The sequence below is a fragment of the Elephantulus edwardii genome, unplaced genomic scaffold (assembly GCF_000299155.1).
Source record: "Elephantulus edwardii isolate Elephantulus edwardi_28Jun2011 unplaced genomic scaffold, EleEdw1.0 scaffold00321, whole genome shotgun sequence".
Taxonomy (NCBI): Eukaryota; Metazoa; Chordata; class Mammalia; order Macroscelidea; family Macroscelididae; genus Elephantulus; species Elephantulus edwardii.
The window spans coordinates 297,669-320,280 of record NW_006400071.1 but is presented as its reverse complement, the minus strand read 5'-3'; the positions used below and the strand labels follow the sequence as shown (position 1 = coordinate 320,280).

Genomic DNA, 22,612 nt, shown 5'->3' with positions numbered 1-22,612 from the left:
CTCACTGCACTGAGTCAGGCCCCATCATGTGCATGTAGCTTCATCTTCCCTCAGGCCTGTTCTCAGAGAAGTCCTGCCTCCCTGCCTTCGAGAAGGCTTTTCTCCTCCCAGGGGTTTGCACAGGCAAGCTGACTCTGGTCTATGGTTTCTGAAAAGTCCTTCAAGCACTCAGCCTGACTTGTTTTAGCCTTCAGCTGCTGATTTAATTGTTTGAGTCCCTGGTTAAAGACAGTGGTGCACTGCTTAGTGGACTTGGCTGTACGCAAAAGTTGAGACGTTCTGATCACTTCCAGACAGGGAGGCAGTTTTTGAGGAGAATCTCACTCTCCTCCCAGATATGCAATAAAGTGCTCTGAATATTGTAATTGTAGTAATAATAATAATAATAATAATAATAATAATAATAGTTGTTGTTGTTATTATTATTATTATTATTATTATTATTATTTAGAAGTTCAAGTGCTTCTCTGAAGAAAGATCTGGTAATCTATTTCTGGAAAAATAAAGCTCAAGTCTACTCTGACCGTGGGGTTGCGGGAGTCAAAGTTGGTCATAGTGGCCACATTTACATGGGCAAGTACCCAGATACACAGAACCAGCATGGCTTGAAAGACCACAGGTCAAACGATTAGACTAAATTTTCTATTCCCTCACCACATATGAACCTCAGTTTCTCAATCTGTATTATGGGGATAAGCCCATTCACCTTGCAGGGTTGAGATAATAACCAGCAGCCATCTGGATAACCCACCTTGTCCTGAGTATGCAATAGATGCTCAGCCGCCCTCTCCATTTTAATCTCTTATCCATTACAGTTGCTCTATGAAAATTAATATGTATAGCATATATGATACATCATTTCTCCTTGCCTCTCCCCTCTGCACAGACACCTGTCTTTCTTTCTCTATCATTCTTGGTACCTATCTCTTCCTACATATTCAGTCTAGGAAAAGAAACATCCTCTGAGCCACAGATAAAACACCTTACCACTGGACCAGATGCTCACCAGAGAAGCCTTTGATTTCTGAGTTAGTTATTTATTCATTTATTTATTTCATGCTGATCTCCTGCTCCCAGCACAACAGCTGAAGGTAGAGTCCTGCCAGCCTGGTGCATCCCAGCGGGCTCTGAGGAGAGTCCCTACCACGTTTAAAGCACCAAGCCCCCTTACAGAGCCCAGGCCCCCTGGGCACCGTAGCCCTTCCCCACCCTGAGACCTCCAAGAGCATGTGTGCAAAAGGACAGCTCATGCAGCAGCAAATGCTGGGTGCAGGCCCACGTCAGGCGTTCTGGCACCATCTTTCCGCTGCCAGCAAGAAAACCGTGTCAACTTCTGACTTGAGGCTTGCGTTCCAAAGCCAGCACTGTGTTGTTTCAGCTTGAAAGGGTCCAATTTGCAACGAAGCCATTTCCATTCTTTTGACCAGCATTCACTTAAAAAGCTTGTTCCTGCCTTGCGTGCGTACACCCCAAATTCGTATTCATCCTAATGGAAATGGTGCGAGCTCAGTGAGTGATAATTAGGCACCTTAATGAGGAAATGTATAGTTTCTGCACTGTTATTTATTAAGCTTTTATGTACCACTTCATATTTCCAAAGCCCACTGCAATCATTACTGAGGGTTTCCCCGAGCAACGTGAGCGTGGGGTCAATAAATAGTTAGAAACTGGTTTCTCTTGGAAATGTTCTCTTTCTGCTGTCGGACAACCTGGGTGCCAGTGCCTAACCTTTGAAGAAATGAGCAGGTTCTGTGTTATAAGCTCGTAGCTATTTAATAGCCTAAATAGACTCCCTCAATGCTGAAGGACATAATTTATGCACATAATTTTCCTGTGGCGCATTTTCTTTCCTTTATGATTATGCTTTTCCTCTCTCTGGGGTTGTATCCCTTGACTGCCACTTGCTGTCACCCCAAGGAATCTTGTAACCACAACTTTTGGTTGTGACTCCATAAGCCGACTTTTGACAGAAGCCTGGGAAGGAACAGGGAACTGGTACTATTTCACATGCCCAAGACTTTGCAGACACCCAGGGAGGCATCTCTTTGAAATAACCAAAACCTTAACAAACCTACTACCTTCAAGTCATTCCTGACCCAGGGCGACCTATCATCAGGTTTCTGAAGCTGTGAATCTTTACTGAAGAAGAGAGACTCCTTTTTCTCCAAGGGGTAAAATGTGGATAGCTAGTAGATTTGAACTTCGATCTTCCAATACATAACACATGAATAAGGATGACAGAATAAGAATTGATACCTTTGAGCTATGGTTTTGGAGAAGAGCCTTGAACATCTCATGGATGGCCAAGAGAATAAACAAATATGTCTTGGAGAAGGTACAACCAGAGTGGACTTTGGAGGCGAAGATGATGAGGCTTTGCCTCACATAGTTATTGCGTGTTGTTAAGAGGAGCTATTCCATGGAGAGGGACAGGATACTTGGAAAGGTGGAGGGCCGGCGAAGGAGGGAAGACCCTCAACCAGGTGGATTGACATGGTGACTGCCGCAGTGAGCTCTAATGAGCCAATAGGTGTGAGGACGGCACAGGATAAGACAGGGTTCAGATCTGTTGTTCACTGGGTCCCTGTGGTGTGTTCTCAACTCTATGACAGCTAACAACAAAATGTAACGCATGACACCACCAGTGCCCAGTTGTAGAACTAGGTCAGTCCGTGTGTCTGTGTGTTACCAAAGGAACAATCAAGTCTGTTTTGTAGGAGGTGTAATCAGAATGCCCTTTTGAAACAAAGATGGAAGCCATCATCTCACAAGTGTTCAGCATAAAGCAGAAGGGGCCCGTCCCTAGAGAAAGACTTGATACTTGGTGAAGTTAGTTGTAGTCGTTAGATGTCTACAGGTGGTGACTTGTAGAAGAAAGGTTTCGGATCGAAGCCAAGAACCACGCTGTAGAAACATTTCTCAGAGGTTATGGTGCACTGAGATACTCAGCGAAGGGAGTAGCCGTGGGAGTTGGGCTCAAGGGGGTTATATGGGGTCATTACAGCGCTCATTGGGGCATAAAGTTTCTGGTCTTGGGAAACTGGTTCTGGGGAATGTCCTGACATGGACTTTCTGAGTCCTGAATTCAGAAAAATGTCCTGACAGAGTTTTCTAAGTTCTGATTTTGGGGAATGTCCTGACGTAGGATTTTTGAGTTGAGCTTCAACCTCCATTTTTATTTTTAGGCTAACAGTAGACGTGTGACTTGTTGACTGTGACTCATCACGACACTGTGAACGGCAGATGGGAACCTTGCCCTATTTGTGCCGTTATCACCTTCTTCTCCATGTCATACTCACTGCGTGTGAACATCTCGTTGAGGGTCTCTGTCACTGACCATCTTCCTTTCCCAGCATGACTGAGAGGGAGTCGTTGAAAAAGAGGAGACGTTCCATCAGTGGGAGGGTTGACACACTGGCACCTGGAATGGGCTGATGCAGTGCAGAGACCCCTAGGAGGCTGAGGGTCCAGCAGGGGGTCACTCTGTCCATAAGGTCGCTGTGAGTCAGGGCAGACTTGAAGGCACCGTAACACCCACGGAAAAGCCTCTGATCCCGAGTTCTTTCTGCCACATTCAGCTGAGGGCGTGAGGCTGTTTACTGTGTGCATGATGTGTAGCTAATTATAGATTGATGAGCAAAGACAAATGTTTTCATCCATGCTGGACAACTTAGGCAGCCTCTTTCCTCTTTTTAATTGTCTTCTTTGGGGAGGAGGGGGGGAAATGGGTCATTACCTTTTAAGGTCTGCCATTCAGAAGTGGTGGAAACTATTTGCTGCCTGATAGAAATTCAGGGCTAGTTCCACTGAAGCCACTGCCCTGAGGGGGAAGCTTGTCCCCTTGACCTTCATGCTCTCTGTCCTTCATACATAAGCCTCCCCCTCCCTTTTGTTTCTTGATGGCTCCTCACATGAGCTGAGGATGATAGGTGCCCCTGGGTCCTAGCGCCCACAGTTGTCCTTCCCATCTCAGATTTGTTGCTGCTTTTAGACTGTGGATGGAGAAGACAATTGGATGCACAGCTATTAATCAAAAGGTTGGCAGTTCAAGTCCACTTAGAAGTACCTTGGAAGAAAGGCCAGGCTGTCAGCTTCCCAAAGATCACAGCCACTGAAAACCCAATAGAACACAGTTCTCCACTGACACATGGGGTCATTGTCAGTCAGAACTGATGCCACAGCAGTTGCTGGGGTGTGTGTTTGTTTGTTTGTTTGTTTGTTTGTTTTTGTTTTGTTTTTTTCTATCTGCCTTCCCTGTTCGGCTTGAGGAATCTCTAGTGGCCTGGTGAGATAAGGAGTTGCACTGCCAACCCAAACGCAGGTGGTTCGAATCCACTAGCCTCTCCTAGCAAAAAAAAAGATGGGCATTCTCCTCCCCTGCAGTTTATAGCCTCTGAAAACTCACAGGAGGGTCACGTATGAGTCTGTTCTGACATGACAGCAATGCGTGTTTGTTTGTTTTTGGGGGTTTTTTTGGTGTTTTTTTTTGTGCTTTGGCTCAAGGACAATGACTATGTTTTGCAAACTTCCGAGTCTCTAGTTAACTCAGTGAATAGAGCCATGGGGCAGACAACCCTCAAACTCACTGCCATCGTGTTGGCTCCAGGTTTGAGGAGCTGTGAATCATAACAGGAGAGGACGGATGAGCTTTCTACCATGGAGCAGCTGGTGCGTTCAAGACTCTGGAAAGTCATGGTCTTGGTGAGCAGCATAGCTTACTCCAGTTACTAGACTTCTGATGAGTTATAGGAAGTTACAGGAAGTCATAGGAAGCATTAAAAGATATCTGTGAAATGTGTTATAAGGGTTCGAAGAGCAGGACCACCAGGCAGGACCCTCAGCAGTGTGTTTGGCCTGCCAGAGGTAGCTCTCCTGTGGGATCTGGGATTCCTGCACCCTATAAGCTGTGGGGCCCGTGTTAGCCAAGTACCCCTCTGAGTTCTTGTATTGCAGGCAGCACAGTCCTTCCAGGACATGAAAGGTGGCCATCCTATGGGTCCTATTAGCATGGGCACAAGTAGGCGTTATTTCTAAGAAGGGGTCTACGAGGTCCTTCCCCAGACAGGTCAGCAGGAAGTTGTCTCACTAGCCCTCCAACCTCGGAAGAGCCCCTTCCCTCCTCCATGCCTCAGTTTCCACATCTTCACAGAGGCCTCAGGAGCCTCCACAGTGAGAATCTCAAGGGCTCAGAAGGCCCAGTGGCAGCTGTGGCAGGCGGGAACCGAGAGTGCTTTTTGTGACACACTTACTCATGAATCCTATTTGTTTGTTTTGGTTTCTGGTTTTTGATTGAATTGGAGACTGGAGCGCAGCAGAGTCAGTAAACACTCTGGGATTACCTGAGAGGAAATCAAGCTGAGCACCAGCTCATCAGCTCTGCAAAGAAAGAGGCTGAGAGAGTGAGCGTCTTAGTACCACCGGGCCAGCTTTCCTGCAAGGAAAAGGCAGAGTGGTGGTCAGACATTCCAGGCTGAGGAATTGGGGCCTCAGGCCGTCCTGGGACACCTGGAGGGAGTCCTGGTGGTGCAACAGTGAAGCATCCCACTGCACGTAAAAGATTGACAGTTCATACTGACCCACAGGAGAAAGACCTGCTGATCTGATTCTGCAAAGATTGCAGCCAAAATACCCTATCATAGATCTCTTTTAACCTATTATGGTTATCACGAGAGTCCAGAATGAAGGTTGTCTAGTTGAATGTACTCAGGGTGTGGGGGTGGGGAGATTGTATACCAGTGAAGGAATTTTTCTTTTACTTTTCAAAGAGAAGAGCAGACTGGGGGGCGGGGGGGGGGGGCAGGGAGAAAAGTGCAACAATGAATGAATGGAAATCCAAAATCTCTGTAAATGTTCATTAAAATTAATAAAAATTTAAAAAAAAATGATTGCAGCCAAGAAAACCCATGGAATCTTTCTCCTCTGTCCCGTGGAGTCTACATAAGTTGGCATCAGGCAACACACAGTAACGATATCAGCAAGACAAGCGGGGTTGCTGCGAATCAGAATTGACTTTGCAAGACAAGATGCACAGCACACAGACATGTGTGCGCACACACGCAGCACTGAAGCCTGAAACCCTGGAAGCTGATGTGGTAAAGCAGTATTTTTAGATTGGCATTCCTAAAACAGACTCCATTCTGGTCACTGATATGCTCGAGGTCTTTCACTGGCTCCCAGTCGTCCTCAGCAGGACTTGCCAGTGAGCGTGTGATGCATGGGTGATAGATATGCCACTATGGTGATCCCCGAGGCCATTTGGACATCAGAGTAGAGCCTGGGCAACTGGAGTGGAACTTCAGTCATATGTAGCTACCTCCGTATCCTGTACAAAGGATTGTCTGGGTAGGAAGTGATGTGACAGTGATTAGAAGATGCATGTTGTATGGAGACGGGGTCCTTCCAGGTCCATTCTCTGTTCACCTGTATGCTCCGCCCCCGCCCCCGTCCCAACATTTGTCCCAGAGCGGTGTGCACTGAAACAATCTCTCCATGCTTCTCTTCAGCCCTTGCTTGCCATACTGTCTTCTGTGTTCATGGCTTTTCCCAGGCTTTCCCCCCAGCTTCCCCTCCTTCACTGTCAGGCTAATGTGGCCCCCCACCTCTGGTGCACCCCTTCAAGAGCAGCATACAGCAACTCAAAGCCCACAGCTGTCACGTGGCACTACAGTGTGCATATCAAATAGACTCTCTCAGCTTTGCTTCTCCACAGAGCAAAGGTGAATTATTCTACATCCAGTCAATTTGTCTCTTTAGGAAAACCCATGAGATTGAGAAAAATAGAGAAGACAAAACAGCAAAACTCTTATTTCAATTGTAGTTGTTCCTGTTAGATGTGGTTGACTCATAGTGTACGTGTGAACAGTGAATGGGAACCCTGCCCTATCCAGTGCCATTCTCATCAATTCCGGCATACTCAAGTCCACCGTTACATTCACTGTGGGAATCCATCGCACTGAGGTTTTTCCTTCCTGCACCTGCTCTGCGCCTCTTCCAGTAAGTCTATGCATAATCTCAAACTCACTCCAACTTACTACTGGAATATCAGAACTAACCCATAGCTGACCCCTCAGTGGGTTCTCAGAGGCCGTAAATGGCACAGGAAGAGCTAGACCGTCTTTCTGCTGTATAGAAGCTGATGGTTTCAAACCTCCAGAGAGGCACCACTTTGGGGTCAGCAGCACAGCTGCCTCCACACCCTGCTGCCAGTGGATTCGAACTGCCTGCCTTTTGAGTTAACAGTACATCTCTATCCATGAAGTCTCCAAGCTCCTCCATGCATAATAGGTGCTGAATCAGTCACAATTGGAAGAATAGTTGTAACTGCATGTTAGGAGACCCTTGAAAGGCAGTGATGGCTTGCATGTAAGAGACAATGGGGGGAAATGTTAAAAAAAAAAAAGATACAGAGAAAATGGAGTTGCTTGAGTGACAAGACTTATCTTTTGATGTCACAATCTCCATACAAGCTTGAATCCCTTGTTTCAAAGCTCACACACAAGTGCAAGAATCGAGGCTCGGATATTTATTGCATGATTATTTTTTTGTGGTGTCAAAACCCCTGGAAACAACTGAAATATTCTTCTGAAGGGGAATGAATGAATAAATTGGGAAAAGCATGCTCGCCATCCTTTGCCAAGAAATCTGGAAAACCCTTGGCCAAGCACTTGGCCAATTGGCTGGAAGAGATCTATATTTGTTCCCATTCCAAAGAAAGGTGACCCAACAGAGTGTGAAAATTATCAAACAATATCATTGATACTACATACAAGCAAGATTATGCTAAAGATTATAAAAAAATGACTGGAACAGCACATCAACAGAGAACTGCCAGATGTGCAGGCTGGGTTTAGAAGGGGTCGTGATACTAGGGATATTGTAGCTAATGTTAGATGGATCTTGACTGAAAGCAGGGAGTGCCAGATAAATATCTATCTGTGTTTCATTGATTATGCAAAGGTGTTTGACTGTGTGGATCATAACAAACTGGCTGACTCTGAGAAGAATGGGAATACCAGAATACTTGATTGTGCTAATGTGAAACTTGTACTTGGACCAGGAGGCAGTCATCAGAACACAGTGAATTAGATTTCGAAATATTGACAGAATTTAATGTTAACATCACGATATTGGGTAAAAAAGAGAAGTGGCAATGTTCTTATTGTTAGGTGCTGTTGAGTCGATTACAACTCATAGAGACCCTATGAATGGCAGATCTGAATTCTTCCTGTCCTGTGCCATCCTCATCATCTCTGACACTCTTGAAACCCTCGTTGAAATCACTGTGTCAATCCATCTCATCAAGGGTGTTTCTCTCTTTACCTTTCCAAGTGTGATGTGCCTCTCTTAGCAATATGCCCAAAGCATGTGAGAAGAAACTTTGTAATCCTTGACTCCAAGGAACATTCTGTACCCTCTCCAAAACATGGGCCGTTCAGTACTCTTCTCCAGCACTTCAGCTTAGAAGCATCACAATTCTTCTTCTGTCAGCCTTCTTCATTGTCCATCTTTCAGATGCATAACAAGTGATTGAAAAGAACATGGCCTGAAACAGGTGCACCTTAGTTTTCAAACTGACATCATTGCTCCTCAATAATATGGAAAAGTCCCTGACAGCAGACTTGTCCAAAGTAATTCATCTGCTGACTGCTGGTCCCAAGTATGGTGACTGTGTATCCAAGTAAGATGAAATCATTAACAACTTCAGTCTTTTCTCCTTCTTTCTTGATGTTGCTTGTCAGTCCAGTGGAAAGGCATCTTGTCTTCTTGATGTGGAGATGCAGTTACAATAGGAGTATGCAATAAAAAACACACTCAAAACACCATATTTGTTGTTTATCATGTTCTTTAGAAATAAATATATGAATACCTATAGGGAAATTAAACATAACCACTGCAGGGCAGTGGTTACCTCTTTGGAAGGGAAGACAAGAAAAAAGAGGAAGAAACCTTTGATGAATCTATTACATCTTTTTAAAAAATTTTAAAAACAGAACAATTTTCTATTTTTAGTTAAGCGAGTTTTCCGATCAGATTTGTTTGTTTCCATTAAGAAAAAAAAATCTTGTTCTTTCTTACAGCCAACATTGAATGCATTAGCATTCATTATATCTGGGTGAGCACTGTTGATTCTGTTATTTTGTGCTTTCCTGTTTCCTTGAAATGATTCATCATTGAAGTAATCGAATTAAAAATCACCTAAAAGAGAAGGCTGGGACACCAGGACGAAGCAGTTTGTCTGGTAGACACCTCCTTTGTTTCACATTGACCGTAGACACTGCCGAATCACATCTGCCACATAAGACGCTCCAAGTCTTAACACCATTTAAAAGAATCCATTCTCAGCTCAGTCTCCAGAGACTGACAAATCAAACATTGACCTCTCTAGAGACTCCTCTGCGAATTGTGCATTAATATCTTTAATCGTTGTTTATAACGTGCAGTGTCCACGCGACCACCACTACATCTTTTTCTATATATTGAATCATTTATACGCCCCTTAATGGAGCCTTGGTGGCTCAAAGGTGAAGCACTCAGCTGCTAGGAAACATCAATTGTTCAAATTTACCATCTGCTCCAAGGGAGAAAGATGTGGCGTTCTGACTCCCTAAAGACTGCAGCTCGGAAACCTGTGAGGCAGTGCTCTGTCTTAGACGGTCATTAAATCAGATCTGAGCTTGTTGGGTTATTTCTGTTGCTGTTTGTAATTTTGTTCAACCTCATTGAGTCAGGGTGTCTCAACCACTAAGTATTTAGCTGCTAACTAAAAGTTTGGCAGTGTGGACCCACTCAGTGTCTCCACAAAGGAGAGGCCTGGGATCCTTTTCTTGGAAGAGTCCAACCTAGGAAGTCTATGGGACAGTTCTGTTCTCTCATATCAGGTCCCCATGAGTGAAAAAGAGTTGTGTCCTCTTCTTCATACCTGTTCAGTCCGCATGCAGAGCAGATCATTTGGGAAGCTGGACTTTATGAAGAAGAGTGTGGCATCAGGGTTGGAGGAAGACTCACCAACAACCTGAATCATGCAGATGGCACAACATTGCTTGGTGAAAACAAAGAGGGCTTAAAATGCTTGCTGTGAAAGATTAACATTATAAGACCCTTATTGTAGAAGTATGAGGATCCAAGGGGCGGGGAGAGGGGGAGGCCTTAATAATAGGGTCGCATAATTTGATGGGTGGAGGGAGGGTTGGGTAAAGGAAAGGGGAAAGATCCGGTGTGAAAAAAACAATATATACAAACTTTGTAAGTAAACCAGTATAAAATAAAAATATTTTTTAAATGGTAAAAAAAAGGACTACAGCCTTCAATATGAATTACATCTCAGCATCAAGGAAACAGAAATCCTCACCATTGGACTGATAATGTTATATCATGATAGATAGAAGACTGGAAAACTCAATGATTTCATCTTACTTGAATCTGCCATCAGCATTCTCACTACCACCAGTTGAGAAATCAAAGGCGTGTTGCATTGGGGAGATCTGCCATCAGGGACCTCTCTAAGGTGCTGAGGAGTCGTGATGTCAGGTTGAAGAGGGAGGCATGCCTGATTTGAACTGTGGTCTTCACTATTCCTATGTATCTGAAAATGGGACAGTAAATAAAGATTGCAGAAGAAGTGATGCCTTTGAGTTGTGGTGTTGGAGAATATTACTAAATATTACATGGACTGCCAAAAAAACGAATATGTCTTGGAGAAAGTACTGCCAGGGTGCTCCTTGGAGTCAAAGATGATGAAATTTCATCTCACATACTTTGGGCACATTGCTAGGAGGGGCCAGTCCTTGGAAAAAGACATCTTGCTTTGAAAAAAAGATAAGAGATCAGCGAAAGACAAAGCTTCAAGAAGTTGGATCAACACAATGGCTCTACAATGGACTTGAGTATATCAGGGAAGGTAAAGATAGGACAGTGTTTGGATTCATTGTTTATAGGGTTGCTATGAGTCATGCTCAGTTTGAGAGCATCGAACAACATGAGTGGAAAAGCAATTCAGTGGTTGTTCTTGTTATGTGCCATCGAGTCGTTTGCGACTCATAGCGACCGTACGTACAACAGCCCTAAACCCTGCTCTGTCCTGTGCCAATCGCACTGTCTCTGATACACCCATCCCAATTACCCTAGTCACTGAATCAATCCACCTCATAGAGGGCCTTCCCCTCCTGCACTGTCCCTCCACCCTCCCAAGCATGCTGTCCCTCTCCAAGGACCTGTCCCTCCTTACAACATGTCCAAAGTATGTTAGACGGAGCCTCAGAATCCTTGCCTCCAAGGAGCAGCCCGGTTTAACCCTCTCCGGGATGAACTTGTTTGTTTTCTTAGCAGTCCATGGTACCTAACCTAATTCTAGCTCATTTCTGCAGTAAAATTTCATTAAATTCTCTTTCACTTGTTTAACTAGAATATTTCATCAGTGAGTTACATCATTATTCTCTTCCTTGTAACTTGGTAATTTTTTTATCCCTTGTCTGTCTCTCCCTCTCTCCTGCTCCTCCACTCCTCATTCTCCCTTTCCCTTTCTCTCCCTCTTTCCCTCTCCCTCTCTCCCTGTATCTCCCTCTCCCTCTTCTCTCCCTTTCTCCTCCCTCCTTTTCTCCCTCCTTCCCTGTCTCTCCCTGTCTGTTCCTCTTTCTATTTCTCTCTCCCCCTCTCCCTCTCTCCTTTTTTTCCCTCTCTCCCTCTCCTTCTCCTTCTTCCTCTCCCTCTCCCTCCACTTCAGATATCCAGGTGCTCAGGTACATAGAGTGCCCTGAGGCTTGCATGTTGCTTTGATGCTAAGCAGATTTCAGTGGAGCCTCTGTATTAAGATGAACTGGGAAGAAAGGCATGGTGGTCTACTTCCAAAAATCATCCAGTGAAAATCCAGTGGAGCACACTGATCCAGTTCTATCACACAGACACCCCTGACACAAGTTGGAGGCTTGACTCAGTGGCACCCAGTGGCAACAATAAACATTCTCCCATGCTCAGAGAACAGTTTCAGCAGTTTGCTGGCCCTTGCTCTCACTGGCCAGAAGGACAGCCATGTCAACTTTATCCCAAACCACCGTTTCTTGACATTACATTCGTAGCTGAAATCAGCCACGGTGGGAGTGTTTACATCATGGAAATTGGCAAAGGCTACAAATCCATTTCTTTTTCACCTGCCTCTCCTGTTCACCATTTCTCTGCATGTACTCTGGAGCCTGCCAATTTTTTGAAGTTAGTATATGTAGCAGATTTCCTGATAATCAAAGGCTATGTTTGTCCAGCAGTTCAAGTCCTCCAGTAGTTCTTTGGGAAAAAGAGATGGGCAGTGTCCTCCCATTAAGATTTATAGTCTTGGAAACATGATAGTTTCCTTGTTGGAACCCATTCAGTGGCATTGAGTTTGGTTGGTTGTTTTTTTGTGGTGTGACTGTGGGTGTTGGCACAGCAAGTTTAAAATCTCTTGGTTTTACACGTGTGGAAAATGATTGTAGAAAAGGGAAGATCCTTGGCCTAAACCTCATGTCTCACGCAGCGTCAGCTTTGGGCTCTATCCGGGAGCAGAAGCGTCGCTGGCTTTTGAATCTTGGCACGGTTGCTTTAGAGCTGTGAACTGGCCAAGTATCTGCCACAGCCTTCCTGCACTTCAGGTGCTTTCCACCTATGAAATAAAGATGATACTATTTCCCCTGTAGAGAGCTTGTAAGCATTGAAGGAAACGATGTGTGCAAATGGGGTGGAATCCTAGCTGAGTACAGCAGAGGTGTGTGATAAATGTTAGTACCCCATCCTTCTGACTTAAACGTTCCAGTCGCTCTGCATTACTGCGCCGTTCTTCCCATGACCGTATTTCTCATCTCACCTCTCCCGGCCCCGAACACATTTCATTTAATGGGGAATAGAATTTTCTGCCACATCTTTGCCACCAGAATGAGTATAAAGTCTTGACAGTGAAATTTATCTGTGGTTTGGGGGAATCTATTTCTTCCTTACAATCTGAGAAATGGTTAGATATCCACTGGGCCCATTTCTCAGCTGCCTGCAGTCTCCTCACCACCCATCCTGGCCAGTTGCAGCATCCGAAGCCGGACTGAATTGGGGGCCCCTGGGTGCTAGGACTGCACCCAGCAAGTTGACTGTGGTGCCTTTTCATGTTGTGCTGTGTGCTTCTTCTGTCCACTCTGTCAGACCCAAAGGTAGACAGCGATGTCAACAGAAACCAAAATGTACTTCTCCTTGAAAATGGTTCTCTTTATTCCCAGGAATAAAGTGTTGGCATGCATGATGTATTTTTCCATTCTTTTTTTTTATAAAATTTTTATTTTATACTGATTTACTTACAGAGTTTGTATACATTGAAAAACAATGAGTAAACACGTATAATGGTGTTAAAACTGTCTTTACAAATACAAAGGAGTGTACAATGGACATTGTCTCCCTTTTGCTAGTCTTCACCCACTCCAAATTCTCTCCATGATAATCAGCCCCCCCTAAGACTGGAAGATAGTGAAGAAGAGGAAGTGTCTCCTCTCTTATTATTAGTTTGTTTCGAAGCCATAGGCTTCTGGAGCTCCTCAGGGGCCCAGCATCAGTCCTACCTTCACTGTATGTTACATATGTGTCAGATTGGGCTGGACCAAAGAAGCCTTTAGCAGGAATCAAGAACACTCAACATGAACCATTGTGGCTTGTCAGTAATTGGAAAGCAAATTAACAAAGATACACTTAGAATTGTTGTTATTATTGTTGTTATGTGCCGTTGAGTTGCCTGCGATCCATAGCAACCCTATGTACAGCAGCTCTGAACCCTTTTCTGTCCTGAGCCTGTCTCACTGACCTCAGCACACCAACTCCCATTGTCCCAATTACTGTGTCAGTCCATCTCATTCGAGATCTTGCTCTCCTGCGCTGCTCCTTCACCCTTCCGAGCTCTCCTTTCAGTCCCTTCTGGCCATGTGCCCAAGTATGTAAGATGGAGCTTCACAATCCTAGACTCTAAGGAGAGACTTGGTTTCACCCTCTCCAGGACAGACTGGGTTTTTTTTCCTTAGAAGTCCATGGTATTATGTTCAAGACTCTTTAGAACCACAATTCGATTATTCTTCTTCTATCGTCCTTAGTCACTTAGAATAAAGCCATGAAACCAAAACAACCAAACCAGTTCCCATCAACCCTTAAATCCTCACAATTCTGTGTCTTTCAAAATTACTCCATAGAATTTCCAAAGCCTGATTTAAAAATAAAAATAATAATAATTTGCCAGGCCTTTCTTCCAATGTACCTCTGGGGGGTTCTAACCTCCACTCTTCCAGTGACTGGACAAATGATTACCTGTGTCACCTAAGGACTGGCATTACGGAGGAGCTAGGTTTTGTTGGTGAAAACACATTTTATACAACATATTGTACAAATACCATCCTTTAACCGTAGCCTTCATAGGTTATTAGATCTTTGAAAGGATAAAAGAAAACCCCACTGCTTGTAAGAAATGCACTGCGTACCTGGTGCAGTCCTGGGTTCTTTTACCCAGTTGACGCAGCCCCTACAACATCCTCTGAGATCTCTCCAACTGTCCTCCATGCAAAGAGGCTGTTTCAGAGACACTGTTGAAAGTCACATACAATGTTTCCAGCTAAGCCTGAGGTTGAACACAGACCTGTCTGTCCCCAAAATATGTGATCCGTGCTATTTACAGTGTTCTGCCAGAGAAGGCCAAGCATGAAGACCCCTCAGCAGTGGTCTCTGCTCCCTGCAGGACCCCATCTCTGTTGACCAGGGGCTTTGCGTAGCAAAGCCAGGTATGCCTCACCCTCTGTCTTAACGCCGAGTTCCTCTCTTCTACTCCCTGTTTCCTGCCCAGGGGTGATCCTCCTTCTCCTCGACAAGCTGCGGAAGCTGAAGTGGGAGCAGATGTGGAGGCTGACCGCGGAGAGGGAGCTGATGGGCATGCTGTCCACCTCCTTGGCCGACCAGGTGAGCGGCTACGTCGGAATGTGGGGTCGCTCCACAGGGTTCCGTGCTTCTCAAACACTAAGAACACATAGGTCTGAACTCCTTTTCCACCTATCCACTTAGACCTCATCTCACAGCCGTCGAGTCATAACCCCTGCCTGGCTCTGCAGTGGGTTTCTGAGGCGGTGAGTCACATGGGAGGAGACCAATCACAGGGGCTGGTACAGTTACACCACCAGAGGTACGGCGTCTGTCGGCGATCAGCACAGCGCAGGATTTACCACGCCACCAGTGTGCTTCCATCTTAAGGAAATAAACCAAAAGCCTCGTTGCTATGGAGTTGCAAGTGGCTCATCACAGACCTTCTTTTCCAAGGCTGTAAATTGCACAGGGGCTGGGGGTGATTGTCCATCTTTCTGTCATGAAGCTGCTGGTGGATTCGAACAACCAAAGCAGCACAGCCTTTGGGCTAACGGCACAACCCCTGTCGACTGTGTGGGCACTTGCAGTTCTGGGTATTCCTTGGTTTGTGGGTGCATCATCATTCTATTCCCTGCCATTGTCACATGCCCATTTTCCTAGTATCCAGTGCTGCCCACAGAAATACCACAAGGTCGCTTTAACAAACAGATACTTCTGGAGGCCAAGTGGCAAGGAGCTGCACTGCAATCCCAGAGGTGCTCAGTTCTAATCCACCAGATGCTCTGCTGGAGAAGGTGGGACAATCTCCTCCTGTACCAGTCAGATCTGATTTGACGGTACACACAAAAAAATAATAAATTTTTTTTTTAAATTTAAAAAAAAAATTTGACTCTGGAGTGTCACTCCGAGGGAAGATGCTCTTTCCCTGTCACCTTTCGGGGCAGGTCCTTGTGGGCTTGACCTCCTGGTTGTGGGGGGTGGATTTGAACCGTAACGATCTAAAGCAGCACTTCAGCTCTTTCGTTCATTTCCTTCGCTCATGTGTTTATTAAGCAAACCTCCCGCTTGATTCCTGCCTCTGAAAAACCCACTGCAGGGTCAGCTATGAGTCGGTTCTGACTCAACTTCAAAGAGTTTTGAGTTACCGACCATGAGAACTTGTCACAGACTGAGCTGAGAAATAGATTTTTAGAGAGAAATCCAGGTTGCAGTTCTTGGTCTCTGAGAGCTCAGAGTTTATTAAAACAGAACCATAAATAGAGGCAGATGTCACATTTTCCAGGAAGATCAAGTCACCCCCTATACAGCCTATTATATTAAAAGTCGGAGTTATGTGCAGTGGTTACATGAGTACACAATGCAGTGGTATGACTTAGCCATGCACATCAAAGCCTCGCTGTTATTCCTGCATGACTATGTTCAAGATCTGTTAGGGTGGGAATAGTTCTTTAATATTTGTATGCACAAGGAAGGACGCTGTGTGTTATGTACTACAACAAACATTTGGCTAACTAATGTCAGATACGATCCCTAACTGATGCTGCTGGTGGACAAATTAGACTTAAAGACAGACTTGGGGAAAGAGGACAGTCGGGAGAGCATCTGTAGGTAGTGATTTGGTGTCTGAAGCAGAGGGTGTAGCCTTCCATCCACACTGTGAAGCCTGCGCTCACCTGCTCTCTGAAGTCTCAGAAGTCCACAGCCGCTGACCTGCTGTGATTTCATTTGCCTCTCTGGCAGCAGGCATCTAACTTGAAGGTCTTTCACTTAGACCCTATACCGGAGACCTTCTGTGAAGAAGAAATAGCATTTTAAAAAGAGAATGTCTAGAGAGCATTATGTTGGATAAAATAACTCAGTTATAAAAGGACATAGATGGCACAAGACCACTGTGGTGAAAATGGGAGAATAACTGGGCAAGATACGTATAACTGTTCAAAGGAGAAAGGGAAGGGGGTGCAGGAAAAGGGGAGGGAGGAAAATCACTAGGCTACCAGGCATTAGTGGGTGGACGGGGCTGTGGAGGAAGAGGAAAGTTGAAGAGATAGTGATAGTAGACATAGGTTGATAGTAATTGATTATATAAAACACAGTATGTATGAAATATTGTATAAAACACAATGTACATGAATGAAACACAATGTATGTGAATTATTGTATAGAGGGCAATATACATGAATGAAACACAGTGTCTATGAATGGTTGTATGCAAACCAATAAATACCATTAAGAAAAGAATGCACCAGGCAAGCTCTTGTGGACTAGTGGCAAGAAGCTGCTCTGCAATCCCAGAGGTTTGTGGTTCAAATCCACCAGAGGCTCTGCTGGAAAAGGAGGAACAATCTCCTTCTGTACCAGCCAGATCTAATTTGATGGTACACACACACACACACACACACACACACACACACACACACACACACATTAAAAGAATGAACAAATGACCTCATTGGCTGGAGTAACCCACACCATCTGGAAAAGTCCCAGATTCCCACACTGTGAACAGAAATGCACAACATTCTTATTTGGTATTTTGAACAACAGAGGCTCTGGCCTTGGGCCTTGGATCTACCAGAAGAACTCACTAAGATTTTGATCTTCTGGTGGTCTTGAAAGTGATCTTGAAAGGCAAAAACAAGGTCTCGACATTTCCTCCGCTTTTTTTCTTCTTTCTCTTTTTCCAAAGAGCAGGCTCTCTCTCGACACTGTTGCTCGAGGTACAATTATTGGATTTGCCCAGTTGCAGCAGCATTTCTCTGTGGCACACGCAGAGGAAGCAAGGAGCTCCGTAGGGTTACCTTAACTATTTTCCTTGGCATTCTTACCATTCAGTGTTTCCCAGACAGCTGGAAACTGATTTCCTCATTTTCCCAGACGTGAGCTGTGGTATAATGAATGAGTTTAAAAATGCTCAGGCAGCTGTTTTAACCCAGAGAGGGGAAAATCGCCCGCCTCTGTCATATTTTAAGTCAGGTCACAATGATTCATGCGTGTCACCGAAAGGTAGCAGTTGTATGTCCGTGTCCAGTGAGGATTGTTTATTCCACCATCTCTTGCGTGGTGGCCCGTAAGTCACTTCCCAGCACCATCTGTCAGGAACTGGCTAACAAGTGTGTCCAGGTGCCGGGGCTTGGGGAGGAGCCCACAAGCCACAGAGTGTCCCCAGACAGGCCACAGCTGGCTTTCGAATGGGGCTGCATGTTTTGGGACCCTGAGCCTGCAGTATTCCGAGGAGCATCCATCACTTCATCCACTTGTCCCCGGGCAAGGCTGCTAAAAAGAGGCCTGCAATTTGTCTTGGGCATCCGAATGAGCAGGGCAACTTGTCATCATGCAGTTTCCTGTCCAGAAGCCTCAGGATGGATGGTGCATGGCCTCTGAGATGAGGCAGGGAGAGAGAAGGAAAAGATATTTCATTTTTCAAATGCCAGCCAGGGTGGACAGAAATTCCCTGTGTGCCCCAGAAGAGCTCCCTGGCCTGAGGCTTTAGGAGAGACCAGCATTCCCCGGGCATGTCCCAACTCTGCTCTCAGGAGCTCTGGTGGCCTAGTGGTAAGACGCTGCGCTACGATCCCACAGGCACGCTGTTTGAATCCTCCAGCTGCTCTGCAGGAGAAAGATGGGCGATCTCCTCCTGTGTGATTCACTGCTTCTGAAAACCCCCTGGAGGGTCAGCTAGGAGTCAGCTCCAACTCAACAGTAAAAAAACAACAATAACAACAACAGCCCAAATGTTAGGGAGCTCTGGTGGCCTAGTGGAAAGAAATTGTGCCGCAATCCCAGAGGCACGCAGTTTTGAATCAACAAACCAAATAGTATTGCCTGGTTGCTAGAGATAAAAGGGAAGAAAATCTGGCCCCAGGGCAAGTCAGCCATGTTCAGAGCCCAGGGCTCAAGAGACCCTGTCTCCAAGGACATGTGGGATCTGGAAAGCCAGCATCTCAAGCTGAAGCCACTGCCTGTTGTGATGGTCACTCTGCCTTGTCCCTCCCACAGGATATCTTTAATGCTGTCATCAAACAGAACCCTTTCCTGGTGTACCAGCTGCCCTGCTTCTGGAACGTTCAGCTGTCAGACCACACCCGCTCCGAGCAGTGCTACCGGGACGTGTCCGACCTCAAGGTAAGGAGCAGCCACGTGGGGTTTGGACACATCTGAGGTGAGAATGAGGCTGAGGTGCCTGTATTGGTGGGTGAGCGAGACCGGGGCGGGAGGCTGCCAAGGGGATGAACGACCTGGAGCTTTGTGTGCCCTATGGTGAGTGAGATAAGGATATAGATGAGAAGGCAGAATGCACTTTCCTTTTTTTTTAATCCTCTCTCTCAATTCATCTGGGCTTTAGAGGGAGGCCTAGGACCTCGGACTTAAGATCTAGACAGAGGACCTGACTCCTGTGGCTGTTTTTGACACCTGCTGCCGGCTGACGAGTTCCTATCAGCTTCCCAAATCTGTGCATTTCATTCCAACAAAAACACTTCTTTTTCTTGAGGCTCTACTCTTTTGCCAGGTGCTAGAGATGGGACGAGAACTAGCTTAGTTCCTACACTTAGGTCGCTCCTGATCCCGAGGAAGAGAGAGACACAAAAGGAAGTGAGTGTGAAAGCATCCATCAGCTGACATGCTGGGCGTGAGTGAAAGAGGAACAGACATAAATGTCTCATTCTGCCTTGAGAAGGGACAGTGACAGGAGAGCCTTCATCACCGGCCTCCAGGTAGTGAACGAAGTCCCTAAGTCCTCACAGATGACAGATGTGGGATAGATCAGTTACCTGATGCCATAAATGATGCTGTGCGACTAAGGCTTCAGACAGTGACCTAATCAATAAGCATTTAGTTGACGAGGCTGCCAGGCAGCTGGGTGGCCCGCCCAGGTGTCTGTGGTCTGGATCACCCCAGCGCTCCTCCAGTGTCCCTCGTGTCCCTGGGGGACATTCTGGCGCAATCTCACAGTGAGGCAGAACTGTTAAAGCAGCCCTAGTGCACAAGAAGGGAACTCTCTGGTGGTCTAGTGGGAAGGAGCTGTGACACCACCCCAAAGGCACACGGTTCGCATCCACCAGTTTCTCCAAGGACAAAAGATGGGCCCTTGTGTGATTAAACTGCCTCTGAAAACCCATTGGAGGATCAGCTATGAGTCGGTTTCAACTCAACAGTACACCACCACCACAACATTACCAGTGCACAAGGGGAAAGTCTGAGTCATTGTACTGTCCTACAGGATGAAGGTATCGTATGACTGAACTCAGAGTTAAGGAATATGTCACCCCCCCCCCTTTAACTAAATGGTGTTCCAAGTGAGGGACCTCACTGATTCTGACCAATTGGCCACCAGAGTTCCCTAGAGTATTATACAGTCCTTTAAATATGCCCGGACAAGCTTTATGGTCTAGTACATGTTGGGGAGCTGTTGTTATATGCCATTGAGTCGCTTGTTACTCATAGCCTCCCTTTATACATTAGCTCTGATACCCACCCTATCCTGAGTCAATCTTACTGTCTCAGATAGACCCAACCCCATCCCGCAAGTCACTGAGTCAACCCATTCCGCCTCCTCAGTGGTTCTCAGTAGGAAGGTTCCGCCTCTGGTGCCACATCTGCTAGTGTGCTCTAACTGTGCTCTATTGTAAATAGGGTTTTCTGAGACCTGTTATTTTGGAAATGGATGGCCAATCCTTCTCCCTAGTCTGTCTTAATTTGGATAATGAGTATCCCAGAACATTTAATTGTGTTTTTGTGAAACCTATACTTGGACAAGGAAGCAGTCCTCAGAACAGAACAAGGGAAACACTGCATGGTTCAAAATCAGGAAAAGAGTATGTCAGGGATGCATCCATACCTGTCTCCATAACTTCTCAATCTATATGCAAAACAGATCACTCAGGAGCCTGGACTTTATGAGAAGAATGTGGTATCAGGATTGGAGGAAGACTCATGAACAACCTACATTGTGCAGATGCCACAACCCCGCTTGTGGAAACCAAGGAGGGCCTGAAGCACTTGCTGCAGAAGGTCAAGGACTGCAGCCCTAAATATGGATTGAAGCTCAACATCAAGAAGACAAAGATTCTCACGACTAGGCCAGTTGGCAGCACTATGTTATATGGAAAAGAGATTGAGGTTGTTAACAATTATAGTTTGCTCTACTCCACAATCAACACTCTTACCACCAGCAGTCAATGAAACCAAACAAATTGCACTGGGAAAATCTGCTGTTGGATTTCCTGCTCTCCAGGGTACTGAGAAGCAAAAACATAAGTATAGAGACTAAGATCATTGTCTTCGCAATTACTTGATACACATCAGAAGACAATGACTAAAGATGACAGAAGAATCGATGATCGACACCTTTGAGTTGTGGTGCTGGAGAAGAGTCTTGAGCATTACATAGACCACCAAGGAACCAAAAAGGCCTGTCTCGGAGAGGGTGAAACCAAGTTTCTCCTTGAAGGCTAGGATTTTGAAGCTCCATCTCACCTGACACCTTCGTCCTGTAGGACAGCACAATGACTCAGACTTTCCCCTTGTGCACTGGTAATGTTGTGGTGGTGGTGTACTGTTGAGTTGAAACCGACTCATAGCTGATCCTCCAATGGGTTTTCAGAGGCAGTTTAATCACACAAGGGCCCATCTTTTGTCCTTGGAGAAACTGGTGCATTTGAACCGTGTGACTTTAGGGTGGTGTCACAGCTCCTTCCCACTAGACCACCAGAGAGAGAGTTCCCTTCTTGTGCACTAGGGCTGCTTTAACAGTTCTGCCTCACTGTGAGATTGTGCCAGGATGTCCTCCAGGGACATGAGGGACACTGGAGGAGCGCTGGGGTGATCCAGACCACAGACACCTGGGTGGGCCACCCAGCTGCCTGGCAGCCTCGTCAACTAAATGCTTATTGATTAGGTCACTGTCTGAAGCCTTAGTTACACAGCATCATTTACGGCAGTAGGTAACTGATCTATCCCACCTAATGGCTAGAAGATAATTTGGACTTTATACAAATGTTTTAAACCATAAGTTTCCCTGCTTGCTTGTTTCATCTAAGTTTGACATACACTGTTTTTACATTCATTGTTCTAAGTAGGTTTTGGGGGCAGTTTCACTTAGGATTTCTTTTTAGAACTAGTAGTATTATATGTAATAATATAGTGTGTTGTTTGTTGTTTTGTTTTTTTGGGTTTTTTTTGGTTTTGTTTTTTTTTTTGCCAGTGAACTTGTTTGTTGTTTTGTACCATGAAGTTGAACCAACTCATAGATTGCTCTCAATCCGGCTTTCAGAGACAATACACTGTAAGGGAGGAAACTGCCTATCTTTGTCTGTGGAGCAGGCGGTAGATTTGTACATATAATATATTGTTATAGTCTAATACTGTAATACTATATACTACCATTCCTTAAATACAATAGAATTAAGCTAGAAGGTATTTACAGTAAGACTTTGTTTTCGTCTATTTGATTAAAATTAGGATTCTTTATTACTAGTTCTAAACAGAAACCCTAAGTGAAACTACCACCAAAACATACTTAGAACAGTTAATGTAAAAACAGTGTATGTCAAACTTAGATGAAACAAGCAAGCAGGGAAACTTACGGTTTTCAACATTTGTATCAAGTCCAAATTCTCTTCTAGCCATTATGTATGTTTGTTGTTGTTGTGTATGTACCGTTAGGTCAGAACCAGCCCATAGCTGACCCTCCAGCAGGTTTTCGGAGGCAGTTAATCACACGAGTGGAGACTGCCCATCCTTCTCCCACGGAGCAGCTGGTGGGTTCGAACCT

General features: G+C 45.4%; 1 protein-coding gene across 1 annotated transcript in view; it reads left to right on the top strand.

Moving 5' to 3' along the window:
• The window catches only part of LARGE (like-glycosyltransferase), a 663,150-nt gene that overhangs the window by 513,698 nt on the left and 126,840 nt on the right, over window positions 1-22,612 (top strand). The window contains exons 7-8 of the mRNA XM_006901347.1: window positions 14,828-14,940; window positions 18,838-18,963. Coding sequence (XP_006901409.1) covers window positions 14,828-14,940; window positions 18,838-18,963 — 239 coding nt within the window. The remainder of the gene's footprint in view (window positions 1-14,827; window positions 14,941-18,837; window positions 18,964-22,612) is intronic.